Below are 12,996 nucleotides of genomic sequence, written 5' to 3'. Positions count from 1 at the left end.
CAGAGTGCCCTTATGCACCTGCCAGATGTCAGTACGATTTTGTTGGTGTGTTCTAGATGGAATTGGGAGAAGTTTTGAAAATGTCCTTTGGTCATTAGCTATGTCATTAAGTCATGTCTATCATGAATACAGCAAACAGAATATAAAAGGGTACTCCTGAAAACCATTTTTCAAATCATATGGAGCAGATTGGAATTCATTCCCAAATTGGCTCTCCATTATCATCAAAAGAAGCCCATTGGAAAAATGCGCATGTTTTTTTTCCTGGAGCATAGCCAGCATAGCACATCCACATATATCTGCCCCGATTTTCTTTTTTTTTCTGGACACATCGAAGGACGCATGGCATGCCACACCGACAACGAGGGGTGTTCTTAGGGTGCAAAGAGGCCCGATACCAGCGATATGTGACATTTATCCTTTTATTCCCGGAAACAGGGTGGGGAGAAATCATCTGTGAGGGAGCAATGCTGTGTTTCCACTCTTCTTGCATTTCAGCATGCATGACAAGGAGGGAATTGTGCGGTAGGTGGATAGAGATCTGTCCTTGTATATCTGCACGGGAGGTTGGGTGAGTATCTGACGACGACGATGAGCCGTCAACATTTGCTTCATCGGGAGGAACGACCTTTCGCACTCGGAACTCCCTGGCAACCCCCAAACTAAGGCTGGCGATGACAGCACGGGGTCCAAGATAGGTCAGTTCGTCTGAGTGGTATCCGACGCTTTCGGATGGGCCATCGTAACAGTTCACGAAGGCAGCGTTGGGAACCCACTCCAGTGGGGACTGGTACTGTAGTTTCTTCCCATTTGGGTAATGGTCTCGAATACGTTTTTGGATTTCCTCGTTCACTGCTTTTTGCACACTTTTAGAGATCCTACGTAATTCTGGGGTTAGCTGCCTCACATCGGTGCGGTAGTTGCCGTTGTATGCGTATTCGGACTTTTGCTGGCGCTGTTCTTCGGAACTTGAGACGTAGAATCCTGTGCTGTGTGGGCTTTCAACAACATTCTCGAAGAGCTGGAACCGTTGGCGGGAGAATGTTTCGGATTCGCATAGGAGCTCTTTAAGCAGAGAAGTTGCATCTTCGGCGGACAGAAAATTGTGGATTATGGTGCAGGGCGTGTGTTTTGAGATGTCTTGGGGAGAGAAGAGATGAAGTGTTTGTCCTCTTTTGGTCACGGTCTTCGAGGACGCAGCTGGCCCGTCTGACGCCATTCCATATGAAGACAGGGAGCTTTGGATTCCGAGATTCCCATTGATCGACCGCTTGATCTTCTTTCGGGATGATAATTCTGCGTTCACAGCAGAGCAAGTTAAGGGGATGGAACCATCGTTTGCAATTAGTAGGTCCAATAAGATGTCCTGGGATATATCTGCATATAGGGACGCTAATGTTGCCAGTTTGACATCTGTAGACTCTTCATCGTCTTCCATTCCACCTCGCGTCTCTTTTGTCTTGACCTCCACCTCCGCCTTACGTTCGCCGGAATTCGCGGCCGGTGGAGAGAGGGATGGGGCGTGAGAGAATAAATCCCGTGGGCGTTTTCGAAGGAGATACTTATCCATGATCGTCACCCGATGCAGCCTCTGCGCGGTGCCATGATCATCGGGGATGTCGGCCGCCAGGCTGAGAGCCAAGACTCCCAGACGCGAACCTCGTCGTCGCGAGAATTTAGTAGTTAACCATACCCCGTTTAGTTGACCAAATCAAGTAACTAACCTTCTCGCGATCTCACGTGACTAAGACGGATTTCCAAGCTGGGTACTCCGTACTTGGGCATGCCATGATGATCTCGGCTGCATCATCTGTCGAATACGCACAGACAAAGATGCTCCACTGTGCAACCTGGTCGCCCCAGCGCCACCACCAGCTGATGACCCGCGCCTTTCCCTTCTCCCCTGGAAGGGTACAAGTCTGGCAACATCACAATTCGGCCCCGAAGAGGACGTCTTTCTGACCTGCAAGGCTCGCTTTTATCTGATGCTCGAATTTGAGTACGAAGCCTTAACAAACTAAAGTCTCTTGCCAAAGCAATTATTCCCTGTTGCTCGGCCATCCACAGCCATGCTCAGGCTGGGACTAGCCCTCTTAAGCTTGTATCAATTGACATCGATGCCACTCTACCCCTCAACAAAGGAAGTGGAACATACCCGTCGATACTTCTACGTGGGTGGGCGCTATGAGGACAATGGCAAAGGAGAACATGTCTTCAAGGACCAGATGTATGTTGAGCATCTAAGTCCCACAGGTGGAGTACGCCGACAATATCCTATTGTATTTCTTCATGGCCATGGCCAGACGGGAACAGTGAGTGGCTCATTTCGATCATTCCCACTAAATGCCGGGTCCAACGAATCTACAACCATCATTGGCTATACCTCTCTGGCGTAAATTGATAGGTTCAGCAGAATTGGCTTAACAAACCTGACGGTGGACGTGGCTGGGCCTCTTATTTCCTTGAACAGGGCTATGAATGCTATATCGTTGATCAGACATTTCGCGGTCGGAGTCCTTGGATTCCTGGAAATGGGACCATGGACATTCTGAGTGCGGAAAGGCTGCAGGATTATTTTACGGCAACTCGAAGGCATAACTTGTGGCCGCAAGCAAAGCTCCATACCAAGTGGCCTGGCTCCGGCCTGATGGGCGACCCTGTCTTCGATGCGTACTATGCCTCAACAGTCCAATCCCTTACTTCAGACCTGTACCAGCAATCCACGATCCGCGAGGCAAGCGCCGCTTTGCTAGACAGAATTGGAAGACCCATTATTCTCATATCCCATTCACAGGGCGGAATTCTGGGATGGCAGTTCGTTGATGCACGGCCTGATCTTGTACATTCGGTTGTTGCGCTTGAACCGGGAGGGCCTCCGTTTGAAGCAAAGATTATTGGGTCCGGCCCAGCAAGGAAGTACGGTCTAACGGACGTTCCTCTCGCATACGCCCCTCCTGTTGTGGAGCCAGAAGTCGATTTGATCAAGCAAAATATAGAGCACAACTTGACAGGCGTTTCCTGCACAATTCAGGCGGAATCGCCTCCCCCACGAAGGTTGGCCAACTTCGCGAAGGTCCAGGTGCTCGTTGTTACGTCTGAGTCTGGATATCATTCCGTGTACGACTGGTGTACGGTTAAATTTTTACAGCAGGCCGGTGTTGCGGTAAGGCACCTGGAACTTGGAAACGTGGGAATTCACGGAAACGGCCACATGATGTTTCTGGAGTCGAATAGCGATGTCTTGGCAAAAAAAATGCAGGAGTGGATGGAGGGCGATTCTCAGCAGTTCTCTAGCAGCTAAACCGAGAGATAGATACAATATGCAGGTTGCTTCCGCCATATATCGTATCGAGATTGTAGAACCGGCTTGTCGGGGCGCCATTTTCATATGGATTACATAACCAAGGTAGTTAATACGCCGCCGAATAACTTAGCTGCGCAGGTGGGCTGGCCAGGACCAACTACCTCGGTGTTTCTTGCTTGATCATTCAGATACCCCTGCAGCAGCGACGACACTGGAGAATGGGATTCCGGGCATAATCTCCTGGAGAAATACTGTAGAAGACAAACCGATGTCAGCGTCACTACACACGATGAACGGCCCTTGATCCTCAATTTTTCCCGTGACCGTCGCATAAGCCTGTGATTGCCCCACCGACCGCCCTCCACCGACAATATGCTCGAGTTTCGCACTGAGGGATTCAATGGATGCGCTGTGAAATACTCTCCCTTTTTCGACTCACGGCTAGCTGTTGCGGCTTCGGCAAACTTCGGACTCGTTGGAAATGGGCGATTTTACATCCTTGATCTTACCCCGCAGGGTATCGTCCCTTTAAAATGGTAATACTCCTAAGGCGCATACTCGTCCACTGTTGAATGACTCCCTGTGTTGAGCATCTACTGAAATTTTTGTTTTACTTCTCTAGGTATACAACGCAAGACGCGTTGTACGATCTGGCCTGGTCCGAGATTCATGAAAGCCAGGCCCTCGTGGCATCTGGCGACGGAAGTATAAAGCTGTTCGATTTAACCGTAGATGAATTCCCCGTTCAGGCGTGGAAGGAACACACAAGAGAGGTCTTCTCCGTGCACTGGAATCTGGTGGCCAAAGATCGATTTTGCTCGAGTAGCTGGGATGGCACGGTCAAGATCTGGGCTCCAGACAGGCCGACTTCTCTACTCACTCTTCCAACGCATAGTTGCACCTACTCTGCTGCGTTCTCGCCTCATTCTCCTGATATTATATCCTGTGTGACTTCCGATTCATATGTCCGTGTCTTTGATCTACGGACCCCCGCATCGGCCTCGAACCATCTTACCGTTCAGATACCAATCCATGGAGCTGGTCAAACACCCGTCCCTACGAATCCCGGTCTACCAATGGCTCCAGCATCGTCTCCGCCGTCAGAGGCTCTTACCCATGATTGGAATAAATATCGACCTTCAGTCCTTGCAACTGGTGGTGTTGACAGGACGATTCGCACATTTGATATCCGGGCCCCCCAACAAGGGCCTCTTTGCGCTATGATTGGCCATGAATATGCCGTTCGAAAGTTAACATGGTCCCCTCACCTTTCTCACGTTCTCCTCAGTGCCAGCTACGATATGACGTGTCGTGTTTGGACCGACGGAACTGACGTCGCACCTCCCGGAGATGCAGACCCAATGAGAGCTGGACCGATGGCTACAATGGGCAGAGAGTTAGGCCGAATGGGTAGGCATACAGAATTCGTCACTGGTGTCGATTGGTGTCTTTTCGGTAGCGAAGGCTGGTGTGCAAGCTGCGGCTGGGACGAAAGACTGTGTGTTTGGGATGCACGGGCCGTTATGGCATAGTCCCACCGTCCTTCGCTCCCCTCAGCCTTCTCTCGCCGTGGCCTGTCACGTTTTGGATTTCCAATTTTTGCTTTTACTGGTATATGCCTTTGAAACAAAAGTGGGAACTGCATTGGACCCTTCTGATACGCAGATTTTTGAGCTACGACAAAACGTAGCTTACACAATTTTTTTGTTTTTTGAATATAGGAAGCTTTTCGATACCCAGGATAAGAGCTGTTCCCAGCTAGGGGGGCGGATAGCACATATCCGATGGTTCGCGGTTCTTCGAGGTCCTGGAGAGCTGCTCCTTGTATTTAGCTAACCACTTGCGTTAAGGTCGGCATTTGCATTCTTGGTATTGGCATTAGGTCTTGCTGCATAGATATGTCTTGAACAATTACTCTACATGAATAAATCAATTTTTGGCAGGTGGTAGAGCCCATTCTTCGACTTAATAGCAACGCGGCCGAGGCCGTTTGGTTTGCCAGTTTAAGAAGATCTATGTTAATCGAGACAATTTCGTCGTATTAGCAAAGCAAAACGAGACGAGGTTTTTCAACAGTTCAGTATTTTGTCATGCATCATGTCGGTCATGTCGAAGCATTATCATCCCGTCATCCCGACGGCAGTCATTATACCCAAAAGGCTCCGGAAGCGCTTAATGTGACACCTGTATCATATCTGGAAGCGCCATATAAAAGGGTCATTTGAAGATAGCGAACAAGCCAACGCCCTTATCGGGCCCAAAATTCCATGCTCTGGGCCACATTTACCTCGCTGCCAACCGAGACTCGATCTTCGCTTTCTCAGCGGCCTTGACTTTCGCAATCTCCTCTTTGCTCGCATCGTACGCCACGTTGACTTTATTGAATGGATTGTCTTCGCTCTTCTCGAACTCTTTCTTGACAATCTCAATCCTCTGTTGTCTTCTCAGTCCCGGTTGTTCCTTTTCGATCTCGGGTAACCGTCGTGCCTCGAAAGCGGCATATGCCGCTTTGAATCTGCGCTCCGGATGACGATCTATCTTAGTGCTTTCGGAATTCGACGTTAACGACAGCGCGTCGAGTGCGTTATCGATGCCGGAGGCGTTGAGCGCAGCTGCTTTCTTGGATCCAGAGGTAGACACGCCAAGCGCCGCGTCGAGGTGGGAGAAATCTAATGTGCCCCGAGTCTTTTTCGCCGCAGATTTAGCGCCTGCACCTTTGGGTTTGGAAGGCTGCGAGGCTTCTTCTGCGGCGAGAAGGGCATCACGCTCCGCTTTCTTGCGGGCTGCGTCAGCTCGTTTAGATTCTTCTGACTCTCTATAGATGGTTCCCGTTAAGTCAGTGACCTGTAACTTTCTTTCTCCTTCTCCATCACATTTGCCATCAACTGCGTGAATATATATATATACCCGGGGGTGCTTTTTCTTGACCCCAAAATAGAACCAACTTACTTCTTCGCATTCGATTTCGCACCCTGTTGCCACTTGCGATCTTCGTCCGCAGCCTTCTTCGCATCGGATATGGCTTGCTTCTGGGCCGCAACTTCGGCTTTCTGCATTTTCAGAGCAAATCAGTTTTCATTTCAAATTTCGATTGTATTTCCTCCTCCCCCCGCCAAAGGAAAGTCTGAGCTTGAGATCTCAAGGTGGACTACTTACGCGAGCCATGCCCGCCGCTTTCTTGGAGTTCTCGCCCTTCTTTCCACCCATAATTAAATAGATAGTCGTGATCAGCCGACAGACAAAGAAGTGGTATTAAGGAGGGCAAAATGCGATGCTGTTGTGTTTGACTGATCTATGAGTTGTTTCCCTCGACTGATAAGATAGCAAAGCGGGCTAACAGGTTGTGAGTCAGCACGGAGTGCGGATAATCCTTACACCGGCGATCAGCGGGCCGACCGTTCGTGGTACGAAGAGACAGAACGCTTCCAATTCATCAATGGGCCTCAAATAGTTGTGTCACTCAGGTGTTCCCTTAGCGAAGCCGCCCTTACAGCTGTTCACAAAATGGGTTCGTTATCTCATAAGTACATATATGGGGCATTCGATGGTCTTTCGCTCCGTTTCTAAGCAGAACACAAGAATAAAAGGACAATCTAAAACACGTGAAGGGGTTCTCAGGGGCTCAGGTGCAGGAATGTGATGTCTTGGGTCAAGTGTAAGAATGAGAACGTCACAAAATCGAGTAAAATATCTCCTTCCCCCAAATTTTAATTCCGCGAATCTCATGAAGATCTACCGAATCCACCACCATCTGGTTATATGGAGAAAGCTCGTCATCACTATCATCCGCAAAATGAGTGGCTTTAAGCGAATTTTCAGCTTGAGAACTTTGGGAGGTTCCAGCCGACACGTCGTTCTCAGAGATCCTCAAAGCGGCAATCCCCAACATCTTCGAAATAGCTTCCATTTTCACGTCATTCAGCTTTGGATCTTTCTTGACTCGAAAGCTTCTCGAAATGCGTGACACTTTCGTGGCCACTGGGCCGCTCGCCATGTGGCTAACAGCAATATACTGGACCTTAAGCGATGGAAAGTGGAGGACGCTGTCCACAGCGCAGAGGCGTATCTCGCGCAACGACATCGCACAATATTCGAGACTGTTTAGTAAAATGTGTAAGGCGACAAGAGACCGCATGCAACGAATGTAGTGCATCATAAGGTGCTAAAAAGTAAACTTATTAGTGGATGCGCTTCCTGGTAAGGAAAGCTTGCCAAATGACTCACAAAAACCGAAAGATCCACGACTACAAGAAGTTCAACAAGTTGTAAACCCATCCTTGTGATATATAGAACCGACCGCCGGTCTAGATTCCAACTTGAATCGACATCGTTTCGAATCATAAGACGTTTCAAGTGTTTGATATGTTTTCTTAACACTATTTCACGAATATCCTCGATGCGGACGGCCGATTTTGAAGCGGGTGGATCAGACTGTGCGCTCGTGCTTCGTTCTATAAGAAACAAGTCTTCAACATATGGAAGGGTCCCTAGAAACGTTAAAAGCGCTTGTGTCACATTGTCTGTATGAATTGAAGTTATCTGAAGAGGATTGGACGTATGTAGTGCGGTAAGCATCGCCCAGAATGCTCGCTGCGGGCCAACGTTCAAAAGTGAAATATGCTTTAATGACCAAACGTTAACAGCCCGGCAAATAACTGAAGCTTTAAGTGGAATCAGTTGAATTGAAAGCTCTTCCAATGCAATTCCATGGTTTAGTCGGATATATTCCTGCACCGCCTGCTGTCCAGAAATTTCGCCATAATCTGGCTGGCTGCCATTCCTCTGCCCTTTGTCCTTATGTGAAGTAGATATGTGTGTATCCCTAATCGGTTCCTTGCCTTTTGAAGAGGCAGTGGGTTGCATCACTACCCCAGCGTGAGGAGGAACAACGGTAGTATCAACTAGTGCAGCGAAATCACCTTCGTGGGATTCAGGGCCCTCTGGTTCAAGAAATTCTTGGTCTTCTCCTTCGCTTAACTCGTCTGGATGCTCCATATCGACAATGTCCACTAGCTGCTTTTCAAGATCACTGTTTATGGGATTCATAGGATCTGAGGGGTCCGCTTCCCCTTGCTGTTCAATTGCAGGAGAGGAAGACGCTGATTCAGTGGAGTTCGGTAGCGTGGCGGGAATATCTGCGCCTTTGATGGTATCGCCAACAGGATCCGCTGTTGAGCTTTGGATGGTTTGAGTATTATCATCTGCATTGCCGCCACCAACCGGGGCATCTGAATCGGTGCCGGAATCCAGGCCATCTTCTTTACTTAAGCATGGTAAATTCTCGGCACAAATACCTGCGCAGGCATTTGGCAAGTTATGAGGCAAATTCGTTTGCACATTTGCCCACCTCACAAGAAATTTGGATGTGGCCTTCTGTAACCTTTCGACCGTCTGAATCGCACTTGGGCCGGGTGTAAGAGTAGCCGTACCTTGGGCAAGGTCGCACGCAATACCGTATAACTCATGTATAAAGACACGATCGGGTTCTTGGCTTGCACGATGAAGGACACACTCCTTTTTATGCTCAGTAGTTGCCAAACCAGTTTCAACCACTTTCTGTACTAGTAGTTTTTGCATCGTTGTTTCCCTTTCTAAACCAAAAAGCCGTGCAAGGGCTTTTTCTTGTGCGATACGTTCACTTCTGACAGTTGCATCATTATTTGGATTTGATGTGGCCGTAGTTCCAAATGCCGGAGATGGCGTAACGTCGTCGTCGTATATATCTTCATTGTCTTCCGTGTCGGTATCGGGGTCGGGATCTTCTTGGACGGTCTTTTTCTGAGCTTTTGAGGCGAACTTCTCAGAGAACGACAACTTCAGCCACTTAAGTGACGTCGCCGACCCAGAAATACATTCAGCAATTTCGTCTACGTACTCGAGGGAATCCATATCTAGAACAGCTAAGTTTGTGAGTTTCTGAATATGCGAAAATGTCCGTCGAGGCCGAGGCAAGTCCTGGCTTGCGGTGACCTTAGAAGTAGAGGCCGCATATGGAGTGGTAGCCGCTGGTGGGGGTGGAGGGCCATGGTGATGAGGATGAGTATGCTGGCTCGGCTGAGGTGGCGATGTCGGCTGTAGGGTTGACAAAGGAGCCGGGGCCCACGAGGGTGGTGAAGCGCTATTGATCGGGGGATGCGACCGACCAGCGTGCAGTCGAACGTGCAAGTTCTGCAAGCTCGAAAGCTTCCCCAGGGCTGCGAAGATTGACGGATTGAGCTGCACCTTAATATCCCAGCTACAAGGATGTTAGAATATAGTTCTCTTGGTCTTTTGTGGGCTTACCGACGCGAGGGCTTACCGGAATGTCTCCAGGGCCGTTGTTTGCTTGACTATTGCTAAAATAAGTGTATTGAAAAATCTTCCGCACTCCGTATCGTACTTGAACTGGAGGGCAATCTTCTCCTGAACCCTTTTATAGGTTACATCGTTGTTCCATAGGATGTTTAATGCGATGCGTTTGAGGTAGGCGGCATAATTAAAGTCGCTCGTTGCCAACGTTTCCAGGATATCAGCGAAGGAACCTAAATAAATACGGGTATCTCTTTGGTCAGCGGCCTCAGAGAATCGGTGGCTTAGGCTGTGGTAGAGTTCAGCAGCGGCGAGGTCACGGAAGGCTCGCGAAACACGCATTAACTGGACTAGGTCCTTGAGTCCCAGCTGAAATAAGCTTAGAGATCAGTAAGCTGTCAGAAGACCTCTGCATTAGAGGTAGAGGTAGAGGCATTTGGCAGGCCTGCTCACATATTTTAGTATTTCGCGGAGCGTCCCTGCTGGAAGAATAGACAACTGAGGCTTGACCATGCGCGAGCGACATCTCGATGGCAGTCTTGCGGTAAGTGAAGGTTCAGTATTCATCTCGAGAAGTGATCCTTAAGTCAGGGCGAATGTGGAAACTCAGAGGCACGAAGTGCTCTCTCTTATAAGGGCTCTTGTCTCTACCCTGGCGGATGACCAAGCGAGGGAAGCCAACATGAATTAGGATTTGAATATCAGCGATGCAGTTATCTATGAAGGACGCAAAAGAATATGGATCGAGAATGAAATGGGAGAAACCAAGATAAACGGTAGTAGAATTGCAACGGCCGAAGGAGCCTGCAGGGAGCACGACCGCTGGAATCTGTTAGAGCCTTCAGACTGCGTTTTTCTGGGACTTGTCCTTCGTACTTGGTCGAAGTAAGCCAACGGGCAGCAGGCAGGCAGCAGAATTGCAGGATCAAGGTGCCAGGCAGACGGCCGTCAACGACTGATGGATGACGATGAAGAAGGGCAATCTCACAGCGCTGCCGGGATTGTTGACATTGACGGGAAGTTCATTTCCTGATTGGGTTACGCTCTCGGGAGCCTCATTTGGGGCAGGCAGGAGCAACGGCTGATTGGATGGAGCAGGTGCAGTTGACTCAAAGGCTGCCCCAGATTTCGGATCCGCCCCACACCAGCCTCACCGCGACGAAGGGACCTTGCCATATCAGGTCTAGCGCATGAAACGGCGTACCGTACAAACGCAGTTGGACGCTGGCATACGGAGTACAGGTACATACATACATACATACATACGCGGAACAGCTGATGGTCAAGCGACGGTTCTTTGTGCCCTTCTCTTCCGATTCCTCAACAGATTCACGGCACGCAGAGCACAATTAGCCCAACAGAAAAAGTTCCCCCAAAAATTTTAAAGGTGGAAAAATTCAAATGCCCACAGGCGGGATTGAACCGCCCACCTCTTGATTACAAGTCAAGCGCTCTACCACTGAGCTATGCGGGCTTGCCACAAGTCGGCGGAAATTTACCCACAGATCGGAGTGCACCCAGGTCACTGTTAGACAAGTGACGTAACCAAAACTTGTATGGTAATTACGCGCTCCTCTCCCAATCCGTTCCACTGAAGGTTGGCCGGGAAGCTCGTAAGACACGGTAAAACTTTCCTCCGAAACACAGGGCTCGCTCCAAGGTGGCGGGTTTGGACCACTGTGAGGGAGTCTAGGAAGCTCTGAGGGAGCCCGCGTTCAGACAATTGATATGGGGCACTTGCGCGCCGAACGCTTGATAATTCGAATGCACTGATTCCGTCATGAATCTGCTACTGGCTTTCGTCTATATCCTCACCCTTGGCCTTCTCCTCGCAAATGGATCTGCCTTCGTCGCTGCGACCCATACTTCTAATTGGGCTGTCCTGGTGTCAACATCGCGATTCTGGTTTAACTATCGCCATCTCGCCAATGTCCTTTCCCTCTACCGAACGGTAAAGCGCTTGGGCATCCCCGACTCTCAGATCATCCTCATGCTGCCCGATGACATGGCGTGCAATCCGCGAAACGCATTTCCAGGAACCGTTTACAACAATGCGGATAGAGCGCTGGATCTATATGGTGATAACATCGAGGTGGATTATCGAGGCTACGAAGTGACTGTCGAGAGTTTTATTCGCCTTCTCACTGATCGCCTGGGAGAGGACGTGCCCCGCAGCAAACGGCTAGGCTCCGACGCCGGAAGCAACGTCCTGGTTTACATGACGGGTCACGGGGGGGATCAGTTCCTGAAATTCCAAGACTCTGAAGAAATCGGTGCATGGGATCTGGCCGATGCATTTGGTCAAATGTGGGAGAAGAAACGTTACAGTGAATTACTATTTATGATCGACACCTGCCAGGCAAACACCATGTTCACACATTTTTATTCCCCAAACATCATCGCGACCGGTTCAAGTGCATTGGACCAGTCTTCCTACTCCCATCATGCAGACAGCGACGTTGGAGTTGCCGTTATCGATCGCTGGACTTACTACATTCTCGAATTCCTTGAAACGCAGGTGACTTCACCGAGCTCTAAGCTCACACTTGGCGACCTATTCGATTCATACGACGAGTCAAAGATTCACTCGCAGCCAGGTGTGCGATGGGATCTTTTTCCCGGTGGTGAGCAGGCTGGGCGGTTACGCAAAGTTATGGACTTCTTCGGCAACGTCCAAGATGTTGAAATTGAAGCTGGGCAAAATGCCACCGCTGATATCCGTGAAGACTTGGCAGCTGTTGCGAAGTTGGTCGAGGAGTGGAAACAGCGAGAACGTGCTTATTTCTCAAATGCGAGCAGCACCGAATCTGTGTCGGAGCAGCTGTCCAACACTGCCCAGAAAAATCGTGTTACCCTCTCTCCAGTGCAAACACCCACTGGTGCCGTGAGAATGAAGGACATGAATACCTGGAACAAACAAGCCGTCGGCGTATCTTTGTTGGCTGGCCTGGGGGCTGTGTGGCTCGCTGGATCTTTAACGGCAAAATCATAACATTTGCGTCTGTTGACTGCTATCATTTACTTCCCTTGTATATATCTGACGCATGGGTAGGTTTCGGAGTTTCGATACCCGTTTTTAGAGTAGTTAGATGTGCTCTTCATGTCTTTTGCTTCTAGCATGGTGAGCGGAATGGTCATGGGGTTAAATTTGAATCAGTTCAAGTGTACAATAGTAGGATTTTATCTCATATTTCATCATTAATTATCGCCAATTTCCAATCATGATATCAAACCATGCTTAATTTCGTATATACATAAAAAAGCAGGCCCTGAAGCAATAAACAAGGTATGCTCATGATGAAAAGCTACCGGAGGCAGAAGTGCTCAGGCACTTCAATAGTTATTATGTCCGACCAACGCATTCGAAAGGGTATCGTCACGGCACCAGAATAATGAAAGAGCTT

General features: G+C 49.2%; 6 protein-coding genes and 1 non-coding gene across 7 annotated transcripts; 3 read left to right on the top strand and 4 right to left on the bottom strand.

The window, feature by feature from the left end:
- Positions 1-10: 10 nt before the first annotated feature.
- D8B26_002893 (uncharacterized protein) lies at positions 11-1,570 on the bottom strand (the record flags this gene model as incomplete). Its single annotated transcript, XM_003068800.2, has 2 exons — positions 11-18; positions 361-1,570. 2 exons carry the CDS (start codon positions 1,568-1,570, stop codon positions 11-13), a joined length of 1,218 nt encoding a protein of 405 aa, XP_003068846.2.
- Positions 1,571-2,069: 499 nt separating this feature from the next.
- D8B26_002892 (uncharacterized protein) lies at positions 2,070-3,339 on the top strand (the record flags this gene model as incomplete). The annotated part of the gene is made up of 2 exons (XM_003068801.2): positions 2,070-2,312; positions 2,414-3,339. The coding sequence occupies 2 exons, from the start codon at positions 2,070-2,072 to the stop codon at positions 3,299-3,301; spliced, it is 1,131 nt and encodes a 376-aa protein (XP_003068847.1). The 3' UTR covers positions 3,302-3,339.
- A 159-nt stretch (positions 3,340-3,498) lies between these two features.
- Positions 3,499-4,836, top strand: PEX7 (peroxisomal targeting signal 2 receptor; the record flags this gene model as incomplete). Its single annotated transcript, XM_003068802.2, has 2 exons — positions 3,499-3,840; positions 3,927-4,836. Exons 1-2 carry the CDS (start codon positions 3,677-3,679, stop codon positions 4,834-4,836), a joined length of 1,074 nt encoding a protein of 357 aa, XP_003068848.1. The 5' UTR covers positions 3,499-3,676.
- Positions 4,837-5,327: 491 nt separating this feature from the next.
- On the bottom strand, positions 5,328-6,577 carry D8B26_002890 (uncharacterized protein). The gene is made up of 3 exons (XM_003068803.2): positions 6,461-6,577; positions 6,254-6,354; positions 5,328-6,119 (listed from the first exon to the last, which is right to left on the bottom strand). The coding sequence occupies exons 1-3, from the start codon at positions 6,509-6,511 to the stop codon at positions 5,588-5,590; spliced, it is 684 nt and encodes a 227-aa protein (XP_003068849.2). The 5' UTR covers positions 6,512-6,577; the 3' UTR covers positions 5,328-5,587.
- A 164-nt stretch (positions 6,578-6,741) lies between these two features.
- On the bottom strand, positions 6,742-10,159 carry D8B26_002889 (uncharacterized protein; the record flags this gene model as incomplete). The annotated part of the gene is made up of 4 exons (XM_003068804.2): positions 6,742-7,466; positions 7,529-9,539; positions 9,603-9,961; positions 10,046-10,159. 4 exons carry the CDS (start codon positions 10,157-10,159, stop codon positions 6,975-6,977), a joined length of 2,976 nt encoding a protein of 991 aa, XP_003068850.2. The 3' UTR covers positions 6,742-6,974.
- An 835-nt stretch (positions 10,160-10,994) lies between these two features.
- D8B26_002888 lies at positions 10,995-11,066 on the bottom strand. The gene has a single exon. It is a non-coding gene; the product is annotated as a tRNA-Thr (tRNA).
- A 222-nt stretch (positions 11,067-11,288) lies between these two features.
- Positions 11,289-12,836, top strand: GPI8 (glycosylphosphatidylinositol anchor biosynthesis). The gene is made up of 2 exons (XM_003068805.2): positions 11,289-12,591; positions 12,645-12,836. Exon 1 carries the CDS (start codon positions 11,373-11,375, stop codon positions 12,582-12,584), a length of 1,212 nt encoding a protein of 403 aa, XP_003068851.1. The 5' UTR covers positions 11,289-11,372; the 3' UTR covers positions 12,585-12,591; positions 12,645-12,836.
- Positions 12,837-12,996: the final 160 nt, after the last annotated feature.

The sequence above is a fragment of the Coccidioides posadasii genome, chromosome 2 (genome assembly GCF_018416015.2).
Source record: "Coccidioides posadasii str. Silveira chromosome 2, complete sequence".
Taxonomy (NCBI): Eukaryota; Fungi; Ascomycota; class Eurotiomycetes; order Onygenales; family Onygenaceae; genus Coccidioides; species Coccidioides posadasii.
This window is presented reverse-complemented; position numbering and strand designations above follow the sequence as displayed.

What these genes read in the sequence shown, in the direction of transcription:
- D8B26_002890 (XM_003068803.2), bottom strand. Translation starts at nt 6,511, where the DNA reads ATGGGTGGAAAGAAGGGCGAGAACTCCAAGAAAGCGGCGGGCATGGCT. An exon ending in AAGCGGCGGGCATGGCTCGC is followed by an intron (nt 6,355 to 6,460) that starts GTAAGTAGTCCA and finishes CTGAAAATGCAG; the next exon opens with AAAGCCGAAGTTGCGGCCCA. An exon ending in GCGAAATCGAATGCGAAGAA is followed by an intron (nt 6,120 to 6,253) that starts GTAAGTTGGTTC and finishes AACCATCTATAG; the next exon opens with AGAGTCAGAAGAATCTAAAC.
- GPI8 (XM_003068805.2), top strand. Translation starts at nt 11,373, where the DNA reads ATGAATCTGCTACTGGCTTTCGTCTATATCCTCACCCTTGGCCTTCTC.